General features: G+C 42.5%; 1 protein-coding gene across 1 annotated transcript in view; it reads left to right on the top strand.

Moving 5' to 3' along the window:
• Positions 1-12210, top strand: part of SCAI (suppressor of cancer cell invasion) — a 30829-nt gene extending 18619 nt beyond the window's left edge. The window contains exons 6-17 of the mRNA XM_056505466.1: positions 3-101; positions 744-840; positions 1573-1671; positions 2294-2446; positions 3278-3379; positions 3649-3750; positions 4386-4464; positions 6523-6622; positions 7079-7160; positions 7281-7401; positions 11594-11666; positions 12196-12210. Coding sequence (XP_056361441.1) covers positions 3-101; positions 744-840; positions 1573-1671; positions 2294-2446; positions 3278-3379; positions 3649-3750; positions 4386-4464; positions 6523-6622; positions 7079-7160; positions 7281-7313 — 946 coding nt within the window. The 3' untranslated portion in view covers positions 7314-7401; positions 11594-11666; positions 12196-12210. The remainder of the gene's footprint in view (positions 1-2; positions 102-743; positions 841-1572; positions 1672-2293; positions 2447-3277; positions 3380-3648; positions 3751-4385; positions 4465-6522; positions 6623-7078; positions 7161-7280; positions 7402-11593; positions 11667-12195) is intronic.
• Positions 12211-12280: the final 70 nt, after the last annotated feature.

Raw genomic sequence — 12280 nt, 5'->3', positions numbered from 1 at the left:
AGCCTGCGCACCTCCGAAACCAGCTATCTCAACGAGGCCTTCTCCTTCTACTCTGCCATCAGACAGAGGTCCTACTACTCCCAGGTCAACAAAGAAGACAGGTATGTCTGTATGGAGCCCTTGTGTTTTCAAGGCTAGAAAGATGTGTGTGGAAGCAGCAAGGAGGGTAACTAGGATGAAATCCATGTTGTTGAAGGAGATTTCTTTTAATCCTTCTGCCACCATTGAAAAATTCAGGATAAATAAGAGCTTTGCTGTATGACTGGAAGAATATTATATTACCTGGTCCTAATACAAGGCTATTAGTCTCCCAAAGTTTTGTCATTTAAAATCCTGAGCAGTATCAGTGCTGGGAGCTGGAATGCTGTGGGTGGAAGATGGGTCAGCTGGGCTGAAGCAGAGGAATGTATTTGATTCTTATCAGGCCTTTCAGGGGAGCAGCAGCTCGTACCCTGGTACAGCAAGATTTGAAGAGCCAGCCATGATAGCTGACTCTCATGCTCCTCATGTAAGGAGGCTGTGGCTTTCTTAAATTATTTTTTATGTCCCTGTACTCAATTTTAACTAGACCTCCAAGCAGCCAGGTGGCTGTTCATCACCACATGAATTCAGTCAAAACTCTTAATCTGCAAGTGTTCAGCCCTGCTCTGGTGTTAAACTCCTCCCCTCCCTTACCCCTGCTACCTGCCTCTGTTCTATTTTAATCTCAAATTTGGCTGTGGTGTTTTTGTTGTTGTGTCTAGGCCTGAATTAGTGGTTAAGAAGCTGCGTTACTATGCAAGGTTTATAGTGGTTTGTCTCCTGCTCAACAAGATGGATGTTGTAAAGGACCTTGTAAAGGTAGGCTAAAATCAGGATAAATGTGCTGAGGGGTAGGAGGTTGCTGATCCTTGCTTTTCTAATACAACACAGGGAATACTTTCTGTGATTCCATTTAATAAGGACACTTTAAGATCAAATGGTTTGGTAGCATTGTTTGAACAGCAAGTAAAAGTATTCAATAGCTGCAGCCCAGACAGGGAGGTGCCCTGGAAGTGCAGAAAAGGAACAGCAAGCTGCTCCCCACAGCATATGCTTCCCAGCCCCTCTGACAGCCTCACTTCAAGCAGTTCCTGGGCTTGACAGCTTTGTGTAGGTTGCATTGCTGTCTGTGTCACAGCTCCCTTGAACTGCAGGCTTAGCTTAGCACAGCTAAACCAGCCACACCATCCCTTTTTTCAAGGTATTTAAAGTTACTTGCAAACTGAAATTTGAGTCCTTGGTATTCATAGCTTATGGTAATAACCAGTGACATAGCTGTGAGTGGGATAATTTTACTTAACTCCAGATATTCTTTGCATTTGGACCTATGTAAAAGGCAATTTGCATTGCCAGAACTCAGTGTAGCATTGGCATTCTGTCTGCTGAAAGAGCGCGTTTTGGCTGGCATGTTAGGAGTGTGCTACATATGTTCTCAAGGAATTTATTTATTTATTATTCTTAAAGGCCAGCACAGCTAACCAAATAGAAGGTTGCTGACTGCCTGTTAGGTTCTAGGACTGACTGTGCCTGTCTCTGAACTGTTTCCATCAGGAGCTGTCGGATGAAATTGAGGACTACACGCATCGTTTCAATACTGAAGATCAGGTGGAGTGGAACCTGGTTCTTCAGGAAGTGGCAGCATTTATTGAGGTGAGAACACGATCCCCTGTAGTTGTTTCAGAGTTTTCTTGTTGGTGGAAGTGTCCCTGTATCACCACATCTGTGAGGGAAGCAGGTGTGCCAGTGCAGGGACATTATGCCTGTCCCTTGAATCACTGACACATGGTCACAGGAATATTTAAATATTGCCACAATGGGTGGCAGCATTATCATTCACTCTCCTCCTTTGCTATTCATTTCTACAATGGGAAGGCAAGCTAAAATAGGCAAACTAAAATTATTATGAATGTCGGAATATTTAGTGTATTCTGCATGAATTTGTAAGGCTGTTGATGACATCTGGCTGCTCAGGTATAGTGAAGCTGAAGCAGAGTCCATGTCATTGGAGGCAGTGTGCTTTTCTCTTTGCTGTGCCTTCATCTGCTTGTCCCAGGTATTTCTTGCAGTCCCTAAGAACTTGGCTTTTCCAAGTGGGAAGGCTTTACCCTGTAGCCTGCATATAAATATATAAATACATTTATGGCAAAGTAATTTAAAAAGCTGCCTTGTTTGTGGAATGTTTATTGTAAGTGCTGAGACCTGTGGACTTCTCTCTGACTGCAAATGTGTATGCTTTCCTGAATTCTTGATTTATTCTGGTTGCTTTTTTTAGGCAGACCCTGTCATGGTTTTAAATGATGACAACACCATTGTAATCACCTCTAACAGGCTTTCTGAGACGGGAGCTCCGTTGCTGGAGCAGGGCATGATAGTGGGACAGCTTGCTCTTGCAGATGCGCTCATTATTGGGAACTGCAACAACCAGGTAAAGGAAACTCTGGGCACCTGGGTTTGCATCTTTGGAGTCCCCCCCATGACATCCCTTCTGATCATACAACAGAGATTCCAACAGAGGAGAATACTGAAATATTTTTTTTGTGATGGTTGCATGGTAGCAGGAGGAAGAGGGTTCTCAGAAATAAGAGCTAAAAATGAAATGCTAGGTATTAAACCTGTGGTACTGACCTCTTATTGTTTATATTCAATATGTCAGTTAATTAGATACAATTGATTTTCATATACTGGATTATTTTTAACAACATTAAAGCATGGGAGACCTCTAAGATACATCTAGAAAAAGCTTGACTTAAGATTTCATTTGGCTCACTCCAGCTTGTTGCAACTTCAGTGGCATTAGGAAGAGGTTTTCAAAATACATTCTAGATCCTGTTTTAGATGATAATGATAGTGAAGTTGTACAAATTTCATGACTTCTCTCTGAGCCCTTTTCAGGTAAGGAAGGGAGCTCTATGTAAACTACACTTAATCTGTCTTTGTCAAATTTTGTCTAAATTCATATTATCCAGCCATTTCAGCACCTGATTTGTACACATCCCAGAGAAGCCTGTAATTTGAAGCAGGGGTCTGCAGTGCAGTGGCTTGGCCTGGTAGATCAGTAACAAATAGACTTTGTCTTCTGTGAGTTCTCCTAGAAGTCATTCACAGCTCTTTAGAGATTCAGAGATGACACTGACAGAGAATGACACTGAGAGAGAATGGTCTCTCTGGTGTGCAGTGGAGTCTCTTAGCTGGGTAATTCCAGAGAAATTCTGTTTAATGTGTATCTGGCAGAATAAACTGTGTGACTCTCTTGCAGGTCAAGTTCAGTGAATTAACAATTGACATGTTCCGGATGCTGCAAGCCCTGGAGAGGGAACCCATGAACTTGGCATCACAAATGAACAAACCTGGAATGCAGGTGAGTTCCACTTCAGAAAAAAAACACCTGGCAACACATCTTAACTGGGTTTTTTTGTTTGATTGATTGGTTTTAAGTAGTGTACTCCTTCAGTATTGATCTTGCTTTACTGTGTAGTAGGAAATGCAGAATGGGCAGACCATTTGTGTGGGTAGTGTGTTGGAGATGAGCTTTCTAATAAACAGAAATTTAGAGGGTTGTGAAACTGCTTTGATAATGTCTGGTTGTTGGGGTTTTTTGAGAAGTATTTTGTTTCTTTCTTTTAACAGGAGTCAACAGAGAAACCAGCCAGGCGGGAAAACCCCCATAAATACCTACTTTATAAACCAACTTTTAGCCAGCTATATACATTTTTAGCAGCATCATTTAAGGTTTGTAAAATCGGTGAATTTATTTGTAATAAAAAAAAAATCTGGAACTGTTCATGAGACTGATTGAAATGTGGATCTCCACTGATCTGGAGTAAAGAAAAATCTTAAGAATACTCTTTTATTTCATGGCATGCCAAACACAAACCAAAATCAGGGAAGTGCATCAGGAGATTGTTGCTCTCAAGCACTGTATAGCTACTGACTCTCCAGTCCTGTATCCCATTGGAACTGTAAACAAAGCTTCCTTTGTGATGGTTTGGGAGTTGGGGTCTGCATGGATCTTGGCAGTTAGGGCTTCCATATCTTGGAGAGCCTCAGATCTGGATATATAGTAAAAGATCTGTGTGGAAGCAGATGCTTCCTCAGTGCTGCTTGGAGCTCTGATATCAGCCTAGAGGTGTGTGTGGAGAAAATCTCATAACATTACAGACATTTCATCAGGGGACAGTTTTGGTCTGTTGGAAGGGGTGTATGAGATGGGGCAGGGCAAATCCATGTTCCAACAGCAGAGTGGAGGGGAGCCAGAAGCAGTAGCACAGTTATAATGACAATGTGCTTATGAAGGTGATGATCCAGTATTTAAATAAACCTGTACCTTTCTTCCCTTGCCACTGGTGCCCTTGTTTGCATTGCAGGAGCTGCCTGCCAACAGCGTGCTGCTGATTTACCTGTCTGCCACGGGCGTGTTCCCATCAGGTCGTTCGGATAGTGAAGGTACAATAAAGGAATGCTCCCTGTCATGAACAGGGCTTGAATTCTCTCTATGTTCCAGGACAAGTGACCAAGAAAGATGTCACACAGCTCCTTTTAAAAGACAAGTCAATTCGATTCTCCTGTCTACTTAGTAAGATAGCTTTTGTTTTCCACAAACAATAATTAAATCTTTGTGTTTTAATTAGTGTACATTAATCTGAGAACTTTTCAAAGGACACATCCAGTTTCTGATGCATCTGAAGTATTAAAAGCCTCCCAGTGTTGAAGACCACATGGCTCAGCTGATGCATCAGCACAAAGTTCATAAAATGGCTCAGTGGCACTCTGTGATTCTTTGCAATGCCCGGCACCAGGAGAAGGTGTGGCCGGGACATGGGTGGTGAAAGGACTCAAGCAGCTGCAGGGACTGGTCTATTTGCACGCTCATTAACCTGACAATTCAAGCCCTTCTCATGATTTTTGACAATTCCCCTCACCTCACCCTCCTGTTCTTTTCAATCTAGCAGAATATTTGGATGCAGCTGCAATGTAAAAGCTGAAAACTGGTTGGCTGAAGTAAACATGGTCCAAAGATCTGTTTATATAATTCAAGAAAAAAATCAAAATAACTTTTTAACATCCTAAATATTATTAAAACCTCATCTGTTTGAGACTTGCATTCCTTTATAAGATGCATGCTTTGTCCTCCCCAGTGCATGATTTATAGAGCTCTTAAAATGTTAAAAGAAAATAAAATCCCTGTCAGCTTTGGAGGATGGCAGTGATTTTTTTAAAATGCTTTTAACATTTTACTTCTTGCTGCAGCTTGGTGATAGGTCCTAATTGAAGTGTGTTCTCTGAAGCCTGTGGTATGTCCCCCTCTCAGCATGTGTTGTTTCAGCTTAAGACCTTGTGGCAGAGGCATCCAGGCTCAGTCACCTGAGGAGCTGCACAGCCAGAGTGCAGCTCTTGCTCAATGAATCCATCACAACTGCATTCTTTTAATAAGGTGGTGTGGTCTGCACACACTTCTGCCTTATTAAAAGGGAGAGCAGCTGCAGGCTGCACTGTGCATTGCTACAAGCTGTGTGCGTGGCAGACCATGTGAGGTGTTTGTAACAGTGCTGAATTAATGTTTGTTCTGTTCCTGATTTTGTATCCCCAAAGCTTCCCTTAAATGGAAAGGCGCCTTGTATCCAAACCTGAAAAAAATTGCATTTGGTGACCAAATGTGGGTCAGCCAAGTCTGCAAATGTATGACAGAATGAGGAAACTCTAATACTTTATTTTATTAAAGTTAGTGACATTTCATACCGATACCAATGGCAGAAATATTTCTTGGTATCTTGGATTTGATATTTTTTTATAGCCATTGCTCTTGTCTTTCCACTCTATCAGACATTCAGGGATAGCTTAGTTTTGCAAATTTAGCAGAATATTCAGCTTATAGTGGGAACACATGTCCAGGGCATGTGCATGTGAAAATTGTGAATTCTCACTTTGAAATCTTGAAATAGAAACCTTTGCTGCAGATTTGAAATCTGTTAAAGCTGTTTTGTCCCTTTGCTATTCTCTGAGTTCTCTCTTCTCCCCTTTGCAGTGTTAGAACTGCAAATGACAGTAGTATTTCTAGTATTTTTTATTCATTTAGCCTTATTTTTTGATCAAATTCGGAATCTGGAATATGCAAACTCATACAGTAATTTTACAAAGTATTAATTTTCCTGTATCAGATGTGTAATGGGTTTTAATCTTTTTTTCTCTATAGTGTAACAAGAGCCAATATTTGGATCATTTGCATTAATGTTTGTGGGTAAATAGTGAATCGTTAAATTAGAAGTTATGAAGTTGCATTCCTTGCTTCTATTTGATAGGTACTGAAACTTCTAGAAAAGCATAAAAAGGAACATGCAGTTAGTGAAGTCTCCACATTCCTCTCTCCCCTCCTTACAACTGCAGTAGTTCAGATTCCCTTAGTTTTCTGGGATTTGTTGTTGCTTCCTCCCTTCTATGTAAGCGCTGAATGTCTAACAGGGATGCGTTGCCCCTGCTGATTTCAGCTTCCTTTTCCCCCTGAAGGTCCGTACGATTTTGGGGGGGTGCTGACCAACAGCAACCGGGACATCATCAATGGGGACGCCATCCACAAGCGCAACCAGTCCTACAAGGAAATGCACTGGTCAGTGTCCTGGGGCACCCCTGCACATTCACAGGAGTTTGTCTTTAATGGAGAAAAATGCATCAACACCTCTGGAGTTCAAACTCCACGGTGCAGGACATCATAATGGGGGTTGGCTTGAACACTTAGAAATGTGTACAGCTTTAAATTTAAACACTTCAGCCTTACTTATGTAAGTTAATATAAGTTCTTAATTACTGGCAAGCTTCAGATCAGTGGAGGATGACTTCTCAAGAAGTTGAACATCTCCTGAGCTAGTAAGATGTCCCACAGCCCATATTATAGACAAATATAGACAATAATGCAGTTGCTCTCTGAGGATGAATCTGGGACTGGGGCGTGGGAAATCTGTCTGCTTTTTATCCGGCTGTGGGCAACTGCGTGGCTGAGACACCTGTGCAGTGTCAGAGCTGTGCAGCAGTTGTGGTGCTCTGAGGTGTTCTTTTCTCTCTGCAGCCTTCACCCTGGAGATCTCTACCCTTTCACCAGAAAGCCCCTGTTCATCATTGTGGATTCTTCCAACAGCGTCGCCTACAAGGTAAGGCCCTTGGAGGCAGTTCCTTGTGTGGTAGGATACAGTGCCAACCCCTAGTTAGCTTACACTTCTAACAGGCTATTTTTTTAAACAGTTTGTATTCAGTCTTTCTTTTCTTTTGAGGTTGTGCATGCTAGTCAGGATCTGACCCTATGAATAGGAACAAGAAGGAGAAGCACATGAACAGCCGCTCATTGGAAAGTAATAAATCCTCCTGGAGGGAAAAAGGTTCAAGATTTCCAAGGTCTCTGGTGGGAGGTTTACTTTTGTTTTATACCAAAGACAAAACTCGGTGTGTGTGCATGGGGGAGGGAGATAACTAATGTGCTCTTCTTTTTTCCAGTCATCCAACATTCAGTTGCTTTTAAGCAACAGAAAGGAGTCAAAGCATTGAGCCTGATCTTATAAAACACGGGGTGTCTGTGTCTGAAAAGTGTCTGAACCAAGGAAGTAACAAGCCTCAAATTAGCATCCAGTGTCACTGTAGAGTGGTGTTTGCTTGGACACTGAGCCTCCTTCCTAGGGTGCTCTGGACTTACAGTAGAATTGCTCCATGCCAAATCATCCCTGGGAATCTGCAGTTCGGGTAATACAGAAGCAGGCATTGCACTCGTGGTGGCCAGTTGAATCTGGAGAGCATTAAACATGTATTTCATTCATGAATGGGGTAATAAGAATGTGCTATATCTGGGGAAAGTGCCACTTCTTCTGTGTTCCTTTTTATAGCTCCATTATGTGCAGTGAGGGGAGGGAACATCCACAGCTGCGTTTCGGAGGAGGAACAGGGACGTCTAGTGGCCAGAGGAACTTGTGCCTTGTTCAGTGTCCACAGGCTGTGCTGGTTGTTTTGAAGGCATGTGTTGGCCAAGGGGAGGTACTAAATCAGTGGTCAGTGTGATTCAGGATAGTTCTGTATTAAGCAAGGGAACTCCTGCCAGACAGCCAAATAATGATCTGTCCTCTCTGTTGGGTCTTTGGTTTGTTGTAGTGTATTGTTTATCAGAGGGCTTTTTAAGCACCACTTCATTTAAGTTCACTGCACTGGTTTCAGAGTGAATCTGCTTTTTCTTGAATTCCCTTCCCCATTTAAATGGAGGGAAACACAATTGGAATGATTTACTTGTCTTTCTGAGAAAGTGAGCATTTGGAAGGGATTTATTTCTCTATGCTCTTTCCTCACATTCATTCCAGTATAACATCAGGGGGATTGGTTTTCTTTCAGGGTAAAAAGGTACGGCTTGTATTTGGTTTTTTGGTTTGGTTTTGGTTTTTGTACTGCCTTCCTCTCTAAATAGAATTGTTAAAAGATGTCAAGTGGATCAGCTCTGTAAGAGAGAAAGGGATTCCAGCTCTGAACAGGCTGGGGTTCTGTGTAAAGCTTAGAGCAAAGGACCTGTTTGGGGCAATGGATTTCCACATGTAGATTTGTAGGTCTTGTGAGAATAATGTCAAGTGTTTGCAGTAGAATTTGCTTTTTGTATTATGTTTAAATTTGATAATTAAGTTTTCTTTAGATTTTGTGGGCACACAGTAGACAACTCTGTAACCTCCATTGAGTTTCTTTCCCTTGTTCTGCAGTGAGCTGGCAGGGGTGTAAAACCCATCAGTCTGTTCAGCACAGCTGGTGGAGAACATCCAACTCTGCCTGTGTGGAAGAAGCACAGAAATATGAGCTCTTAAAGTATTTCAAGACAGGATTATAGAAGTGGCTGCTAGGAGCACTGACCCAGATCAGAACAGTGTGGGCAAAACTGCGAGGAACCTAAAAAGAAATCTGTTCAGCATTTCAGAAGTGACATTCACCTTCCCCATTTCTTGCCACTGAACATAGGCAGACATGAGGGGACTGGTTTAGGTGACTTGTTTTGTTTTCCATTGAAGGTTGATGGCAGAGCTCTCAAGGTCAGTGTTTGCAGCCCTTGTGCACTCCTGCCTGTGGTTGTGCTGGGGTCCCAGAGTGCCCTGACAGAGCTGTGACTGTCCCCAGGGGCTGGGAGGTGTCTGGAGGCTCAACTGCTGGCACAAACAAAGACGTTCTGTGCAGCCCTGTGAGGAATTGAAGTCAATACTGACTGTTCCACGTGGCTGCTCTGATCCTTCCTGGTAGGACAGGAGCTATCCTGACATTTAAATGTCACTGCCAGCAGTACCAGCAGGAACAGCAACTGCTCACACATCTTTTTCTGCAGCCCGTTCCTGCTCTCCTGCACGCATCCCCATCCTCTCCCTCTCTCTGGAGGACTTAAATGGTGATGACTGAAAGTGAGTCCTGCCAGGAAGTGACTTGCCAGTTTGTCAAATCAGCAGCACTTGAACAGCTTCCTCCCCTGTATATTTAGCTGAAAGTGGAAGATAACTGCAAATCGAGCATATCTACTGAAAGCCGTGATTTTTTTTTTTAACACTTCCATTTAAATATAGCTGTCTGTGTGTTCTTGAAGGTTACCACTGCATATGTGGATGAAATAATATTTTTAAATCAATACCTTCTTATAGCTGTGGTCTAGGATCATGGTAAAATGCAAAGTCTTAAAACCAAACCAAACCAAAACCTCCAGCCAGTGAGAATGCAAGGCCTTTGTCAGTGGTGTGGTATAAATACTTAGCTTAGCAAAGCTTAAACGTGAAGTGATTTCTTGTGGAGATGATGGGCAGTCCTTTCTTGGAAGGAGATGTACATGACATGCATTGTAAAAATTAGCAGTACTTCTGTTGGAAAACTGGAGCACTGGATTGAAAAACCAGTCAATGTTGAAACAAAATGGGGTTTATCTTTTTGGGGTTGTCTGTGCACTGAAGAGTAGGGCATTCCATATCCAGACCTCCTGTCAACATCTGGATTGCAGGGCAGGTTTTTTTTCTTGACTTAACCTGTGCTGGGACAGAGTCCAGAGTGCTCCCAGCCAGTGCCTGAGACCCACTGGTGACCCAGGGGTGCTTCTGGCTGTTGGACTGCATGGCTGCTCTCGCTGGTGGCGTGGCTGCTGTGGTCTGTGACTGAGTGACACATGATGGAATTAATTAAACATGTCATTCTGCCCATGGCACTGAGCATAGGAGTTACTGGAGAAGGTCAAACCTTGCCAGTGTGTGTACAATTCATACCAGCAGTGTCTGGGGTGACTCCTGAGGTTTGAAATGTTTCTCTCACCAATTCCTGGCCTCTTGTTACTGTCTGCTAGGGAGTTGTCTTTATTTCTTCCTTGGAGACCAAACTTTAGTATCCAGCATTATCAGTCTTCCCTGGGCTCCTAGTGAGCTAGAAGGGTTTTTAGCACTACTCAGCACTTTGCCAGAGATGGGAAATGTTTTATTTTCATTAGACTAGATTTCTGCCTCTAGTATTTAGCAGATTTAGATCAAATTAATTACGTAAAACTAGTATAGCTGAAATAAACTGTCTGGAAAGAAAAGCTCATTTGAATTATGCAGAGGCCAAAAGGAATTAAAAAATAAACTTTTTGAGAATTCTGTACAAGCAAATATTTGTGGTGGTGTATGTCTTACACTTGTAAACTGCAGTTTTAAGAATCTAATCTGCAGATGTGTGTGTGGCACTCGTTTGCTCTGGAAGCAGGGTCTGAGTCTGTGCATAGAAAGGATGCAGACAATGCTCTGGAAGCAGTGTCTGAGTCTGTGCATAGAAAGGATGCAGACAATCACATTTTCTATAGCTTTGCAAGCCTTCAGTTACAAGAAAGCTGTTCCGGTGAGAACAAATGAGGTTTTGTGCATGATTTTTGATTTTTTTGCTTTTGTGATAATTGTTTACCACCAGACAGATACACAGTAGGACTGTTACCAGGTAAATACTGGTGGAAGTGGACAATGGTGGTGTTTCAGGTTCTGGAGAAATTCTTGTGCAATTGCATACTTTGACAACATTTAAGGTGCTGGTGAAAGGGGCATGAAATGAGTGTTGGTAAAATGAGAGTTCAGTTAAGGTTGTGACATACTTGTTTTGAAGGAAACTTACTTCAAATCTTTACTCTGGGCCCTCCTGTTTCATCAGACATAGCTCCTCCTGCTAGAAGGAAAAGGGGAAAGAAATTATTTTGGCTGGGCAGTTCAGTTGGTGGTGAGGGAAGATGCTAATAAACTCAATTGCTCTCACTTTTACTGCAGAACATGTTTTTTTTTTTTTTTTTTATTTTCAAGTAATGTGTTACTACTGAAAGCCATATTTCCATGAAATTAGTGTCTGCCATCAGTAGCAATGAAATGAGAAAATTGTAATTCCTTTAAAATGTAGTCGATTATATTCCTTCTGTGCTGTGATCTCTGAGTAAGTGAACTTCTCAGGCTCACTGCCAATGCTGAGCTGTATGAGAGGCATTAGTGTCTTCTGTCATTAATATGATTTGTACCCTTGACTTGCTGAATATCCAAGGCAAGCAGAGTGACCATCAATACTTCAAAATTCTTATCTGTTACAGAATTTCACAAACTTATTTGGACAGCCATTGGTGTGCTTGCTTTCTCCAACAGCATATCCAAAAGCATTACAAGGTATGTGCAGTACTGCATTTCCCAACCATCTGCAGTTGCAATCTGTATCAAACAGAACCTAGATTCCTCAGGAAAAGACAGCTTTTCACTACTGTGTAACCCCTAAATCAGCCCCTGAAGTAGTATGATGAAGTTTAGCTGTTGTATGTGGTAGATAGTTGGTTCCAGTGCAGATGACATTTCCACAGATGGCTCCAACAAGAGCTGGGAGCAAAGGCTGTCCTGCACAGACTGAGGAGGTGGCAGCCCAGCGAGGGGTGATGGTGGTTATCACAACTCTGGGCAGCTTTATGGCTCCCAGGAAGGGAGCAGGGTCAGTTCAGGTGTCTTGGTGTTAATGCACATCTCCAGCAAGCCTTCATTGGCAGCCAGTGATCAGGTCTGCAGAAGGGAAGGTGTAGCTAACACGCAGGAGTAGCTCTCTGTGACGGAATTTAGCGGGTGAGCAACTTTCTTGTGTGGCAGGGACACATTTCTGATTCATGTGCCAAATGTATCCCTTTGTCTATTGATTTATTTTTCCTTTCAGATCAGTCTCAGCGGGGTAGCCTCTTCACGCTCTTTCTGAACAATCCCTTAATGGCGTTCCTGTTTGTCTCTGGATTGTCAAGCAT

This window comes from Oenanthe melanoleuca, chromosome 17 (genome assembly GCF_029582105.1).
Source record: "Oenanthe melanoleuca isolate GR-GAL-2019-014 chromosome 17, OMel1.0, whole genome shotgun sequence".
Taxonomy (NCBI): domain Eukaryota; kingdom Metazoa; phylum Chordata; class Aves; order Passeriformes; family Muscicapidae; genus Oenanthe; species Oenanthe melanoleuca.
This window is presented reverse-complemented; position numbering and strand designations above follow the sequence as displayed.